General features: G+C 34.6%; 1 protein-coding gene across 1 annotated transcript in view; it reads left to right on the top strand.

Moving 5' to 3' along the window:
* Positions 1-896: 896 nt before the first annotated feature.
* Positions 897-6,000, top strand: part of LOC114152259 (rho-related GTP-binding protein RhoN) — a 34,925-nt gene continuing 29,821 nt past the window's right edge. Inside the window, exons 1-2 of the mRNA XM_028030086.1 lie at positions 897-1,170; positions 2,284-2,371. Coding sequence (XP_027885887.1) covers positions 1,066-1,170; positions 2,284-2,371 — 193 coding nt within the window. The 5' untranslated portion in view covers positions 897-1,065. The remainder of the gene's footprint in view (positions 1,171-2,283; positions 2,372-6,000) is intronic.

The following is a 6,000-nucleotide window of genomic DNA, read 5'->3' as shown; positions in this document are numbered from 1 at the left end:
GTTTAACCGAAATGTTTTTCTACCTTCTCCTCACAGCTAGCTGTACTGCACTGCTCACACTAATTTGTGTATAAACAGGACCAGCCACTGGAGCTTCTGTTTCTATTTGCTTTTTCTTTCCTTATTTATGAAACAATCTCTCAGATGTACAATAAACTAATATTCACTCTTTTCAAAGAAAACGAAACAGAATGTTTTAGCTTGAAATGTATAAGCTGTCCTTTAAGGTTTTTTCTTTTTTAATAATTTTGTTTCTGTTTTTGGTTTTTTTTTATGGTGGAAATTAACAAAATTTCTATGTATGAATTTTTAAAATTTTCTTGAATAAAAATATTGTCTGTAAAACTTTGTGTTTCTCATTTAACAATTTATATATATAAAAAATAAACCATACAAAGCTAACTTAACATAGAAATTAGTTAAAAAGTAAAAGGAAAAACCCATAAAATGTTAAGTTAAGTGAACTCGATGTAATAATGTAAAAACTTGAATAAGTAAAAAAAAAATCTAATAGTTTTGAGCTAATTGCTAAAGACAGTTAAGTCAACTTAATTAAAGTTGCAGCAATCAAGTGTTTTGAACTTAATTTAAGTTGATAGGACTTAACTGAGTCAAAACAAAGAAACTAGATTGAGTCAAGTTGAGTCATAAAATGATTTTTTACAGTGTAGTCAAAATGTCAAAACCTAATTATTTTAGTGTTTAACTTAGATTCAATTCAATTTAAAAAATACTTACATTTAATTTGCAGATGGATACATTTAATCTTTGAAGGTAATTTCAAACTATTGCAGAAACGTTTTGGGCTTTTATTGCGATAGAGCTGAAACGGAAGCAGATCTTTATGTGCGTCACCTTTACGTCCAGGTACGATCCCAGAACTCCTCGCCTGTTGGAGCAGAGCAGCGCAGCGCAGCGCAGCGCGGAGTATGGTGCCGCCGAACCCGACAGGGACCGTGTGGGACTGAACTGTTCATTTCTCAGGAGGAATCCTCCGGAACCACCAGAACCTCTGCTCCGCGACCCGCAGACAGGGATCTAAATGACAAGCAGAACCATCCAGTGATGGAGAGCAAGGCTTTACTTCGCTGTAAGATCGTGGTGGTCGGGGACTCTCAGTGTGGGAAGACGGCTCTCCTCCACGTTTTTGCCAAAGACTCGTATTCAGAGGTAAAAACACATTTATTATTTTCAGAAAACAAAACGCATCCGTGGATATTTCATCAGCCTCATAAAACGGCGCTGAGACGGTTTAATTTATTTACTGTTTTGGCATAAAACTTGAAAAGTCAGCTTTTGTTTATTAGCTGTCAGTGTTAAAGTTATGACGTAATAAAAATTGATTTTGATATACGTTTATTTAAACCTGCATGTGATTGGAACGGACATTTTTAAGATGCAATCTCTAGTTTAGTTCAAATACCCATAACAGATAATACTTAAACAAATTTTTGTGATCATTTTACTTTTTATACTTATTCTTTTTTAAAAAAGGAAGAAAGCTCAATAAATGAATCAGTCTCCTGGTAACAGTTAATGTCACTTCATCAGGTCTTCCTACTCAACAAAACTTTAAAGGCTTCTATGTTGATTAAGATTGTAATAAAATTGCTAAACAAACAATTAAAGTAATGATTTTACTTTTAACATAGTTTAAAATATAAGAATTTGTTGCTTGGAGGTAAATACCGTCCAAATAATTAAGCATAGTGAAGTGTAATCCATGTAAAATCGATAAATACGTAATAAATTAATAAATAAGTCAACCTCTGCCTAAAATATATAAAGTTGAACTTATCTTTATTCAAATGTGGCTGAAATCTATTTCAAAATTTGTCCAAAATTTCTTATTCACCTTCATTGGCATGTGCCTCTTGTGACGTCATCAACCCAAACACTCTCAAAAGCACGATTGGCGGGGATTTCCCTCTTACGTACCTTTAAAAAGAATTCAATTTAAAGAAAATCGATTTTATAATTGCCCAATTGTGTGTGTGTGTTTTAAATCACAACTAAATGGAATCTCTAAATAAATTGGTATCAATTTAGAAGCTAGAAATTGATTTATTTTCTATAAGTTTGTATCTTTATTTACATAATCAAAGCTAATGGACATAAACAGTCAAAGCTGTGAAATGCTTTATTTTCCATCTAATTCCTCTTGACATTCAGCGCTGGTTTTTCTCTGCAACACGGCAATTTATGTTAGAAATATAAATCTGACTGCGCTACGGAAGGAAAAACCTGCCCAAATTTCTCTGACCTCATGCCGTCTCGTTGCAGAACTACGTTCCCACCGTGTTTGAGAACTACACAGCCAGTTTCGAAATCGACAAGCAGAGGATTGAGCTGAACATGTGGGACACTTCAGGTAGGATTCACGACAAAAGCTGCCGCCTCAAAAAGACATTTCCTGAGCGTTTCACGGCTTTCTGCCGAGCATTTATTCATGTACCGTTTTCACACTGCCGTCACATATTTATGTGTCATTAATTATGAACTGTCATCAGCACGTGACAGAGCCAGTTTCACAGGCTCGTTCTACTGACATGCAAAGTGTTGATGTCTTCATGTTGAGCTTTTACTCAACATGAATAAACTGATGTTTATTTTATGCTTGCAATCACACTGAGCTGGAAAATGTTCGCACCCAGTGAGCTTCATTTCATCAGGCTACATCCACGAACTTCAACTGGGATTTTATGTGATTCAGGACAAAGTAGCACAAAATTGTGAAGTGGAAGAAAAATAATGGCAAAAATGTTTTAACATTTTTTACATATAAAAATCTGAAAAGTGTGGCCTGCACTTGCAGATGCAAGGCTCAATTACTTTTAGGTCTAAGCATCGGTGAACAAATTGAATAAAAAATGAAAGTGATTTTTCTGTCTTTTTTTATGTTTTATTTTTACCTGTTCAACATTTGGACAGAGTACTAAGGAGAAAAATAATAACATTAAGAGAATAAACTTGTAAGAGAATAAAGTTGTAATATTTCAAGAATAAACTCATTATGTAAAGTCGTAATATTAACTTTATTTTTATTCTGATTTTATTATCGCACAGCTTCCCTCTTGTAATTTTATGACTTTATACTCGTAATTTTATTATTTTATTTTTTTAGCGTGGCCTTAATACTCTGTCATACATTAATAAACAAACTTTTTTAATGAAATCTATAAATCATTAAAGATCTAAAACATAAAAACGACTTTGAATTGTTTCCTTATTAAAAGAAAAACAGAAAATTAAAAAATGTTAGGGTTTGGGGGGGATTATCTATTGTTTTCTATTTGGTTTTACCATTCTTGACTTATGCTCAGGGGCCGAATAAGATCATTTCAAGGGCCACAAACGGCCCTCGTGCCACGCTTTGGACACCTCTGTTCTAAGTCATTGATGCGACTTGCATCATGTGTCTTTTCAGGGTAACTTTGACTTTTTTCAAATTAATTTATTATCTTAATTTTTTTATGATCATTTTGATTTTTAATTTCTTTTAAAAAGTCATTGTTTTACATTTTAATTTATTTATTTTTTCATACTGATGTTTAATAATCTCTAATGCTGTCACAGAACAGTTGCAGATGCTGTGATTAAATTAAAAACAGATGGACTCAAGTGAGAGTATAGTTTACTTTTTAAGGTATTTAGTTGTATTTATCAAAGTACATACAGTTAAACAAACACACACCACACTTTTAAGAGTTTTATATACAAACTTATTTGATAACAATGTTTCTTTTTCCTTCCACTTTACAACCAGAAGAAATGTTGGCCTTGTTTCTAATATATTTCTCTCAAACTGTTCAAATAGTTACCAAGGTTAAAATATAATTACTGTATAAACTAAAGAACCAGAGTTGTATTTCAATATTGGGGTTTTAGATCAATTAAAATTCAACTTTTACAATAAGAATATCCACCACACTTCAACAAAACTCCTGCCTCAATTTGTCAAAATGCTGTAAAAACCTCGTTTTTATGATATAAAACTCTCCTTCATCTATTTTGAGTTTATGTTCACTTAACAGAGTTCAAAATCAAAATCATTAACAATTGATTTGATGAAAGAGAAAGAAACTCATGCAACAGAAAGATGAAAAATATATATTTTTTGCCTGCAGATATTGAGTCACATAATATCTAAATAAAATGCTTTGATGTTTATAACATCAAGGGTTATAAATGCTATAAATGTTTTTCAACGGCAACATGAGTCAGACTTTCAGACTTGGATATTTTTACTCTGTAGATATAAACGAGTTTTTTTTCTCTCTTGCACTTTTAAACCTCTTTCACTTTCCTTCACGTTTATGTGGCAACACTCGAACAAAACTTCACATGCAGCGCCGAGAGGAGCTTTAATGCACATCGGTGCAGCAACCGCCGCCCATCAGACCAGCTAAACAAGCTGGAGATTAAGAGCTGCAGCTGCTGTGGGTGAGGCCACCATGTTTCATAAAAAACGCCTTCTGAAACTGCTGCCTCGTTCAAACACACCTCTTTCCTCACCGAGTTGTTTTGTGAATAACAATTACTGCAGTAGGACGCTTAAACAGTAATTTTCTCCTCTTTAGTTAAGAATGAAGCTCCTCTTTCAGCATGTGGCACCGTACCATAGTGCTGGGAATGTGATCAAACCTGATGAACAGCCTGTTGGGTCGGGTTTAATATCACCAGGAATGCTCCTCTTCTACATTTTAAATGCTCCCGTCAGCCTCTGCTCGATCTAAATATATGTCTGTGTCTAAATCTGTATGGCAAAAAAACAAAACAAACTTCCTCATATCAAGGGAGGCCAGAAACCGTTGACAGCTTGGACACTTAAAGGGGATTTATTACACAAAATTCACATTTTGCAGGTTTTAGTGCTTCCATTTGGGTCTCAACTGCTTCCAAAAACAAACACCCACCTGCTTATTTTGGTAATAAGTTTCTAGGTGTTTGGAATATCTCTTTGCTTTTGTTTTAAATTTATTTTATTTTATTACACTACGGTCAATAAAGTCAAACTCAAACTCAAAACCCCTCCTGAATGCAACATCACCAAGCCCAGCCCGTTACCTAGCAACCCCAGCGGAATTCCGCCCGTCACCTAGCAACCAGAACTGAGTTCCAGCACGTTTGGTCAGCTGGTCTTATGTGCTGTAAAATGGCTGCTTGTTTGGATTTAAAGTGTTAAACTGACTCACATTCATACAGAGAGAGTTTTTAAAAAAAAAAAACTTTTTTTGAGAGCAATAAAATAGAAAAACATTCAAATATAGAGTTAATAAACTGCAGTGTTTTGCTTTTTGTTAAGGCAAACATCTGAGAACTTTTTTCAGACCTACCATATATTGGTTTTATTAAAATACCACATGTTTAATGTATTGCTGAGCGGCTAAAATGAAAGGAGCTAACAATTAAAACAGTGTTTTTAATTGAAAACCGACTCCTGATTACTTTCAACTCATCAGTTTTGGCCACTGACCGTCATGAATCTCTAAAGCCATATTAAATTGTGGCTTCTTGCGACTAAAGGAAGCGGTTTAAGCCTTTCTGGAGTCTGTATTTCTGCCAATACCAACGACTCACCTGGCCAATGGTAACCAGACCTGTGGGAAATAAGAGGCAGCTAATTATATATTTAACAAGGTTGCTATCAGAGAGTCTGCGGTCGCTGCTTTGGCTCCAATCGCTGGGTTTGTGTTTACACAATGGGCTGCGCCATCCCTTCAAAAACAGCTATCTGTTTGCTGTCGAGGGTTTCTGTTTCAAGTACATCATTCATTATTTATTTTCTCCTTCCTGTTGGTGGCGTAGCTGGAGCACAGCTTTGGTTCGGCAAATCTGGGTCTGATTTGACTCAGCTTACACCTGAAGATGACGAGATTCATCAAAATGAACCTGATTTGCGTAAATATTCCTTGTAAATTCTTAAATTCTTGTTTTAAAGGCTGAAGAAATGCAGTATTGCTAACAAATCTTTGAAACTTGATTGTTCTGCTCCTGTTT

The sequence above is a fragment of the Xiphophorus couchianus genome, chromosome 10 (genome assembly GCF_001444195.1).
Source record: "Xiphophorus couchianus chromosome 10, X_couchianus-1.0, whole genome shotgun sequence".
NCBI lineage: Eukaryota > Metazoa > Chordata > Actinopteri > Cyprinodontiformes > Poeciliidae > Xiphophorus > Xiphophorus couchianus.
The sequence above is the reverse complement of the archived record's forward strand: the minus strand, read 5'-3'. Positions and strand labels throughout refer to the sequence as shown.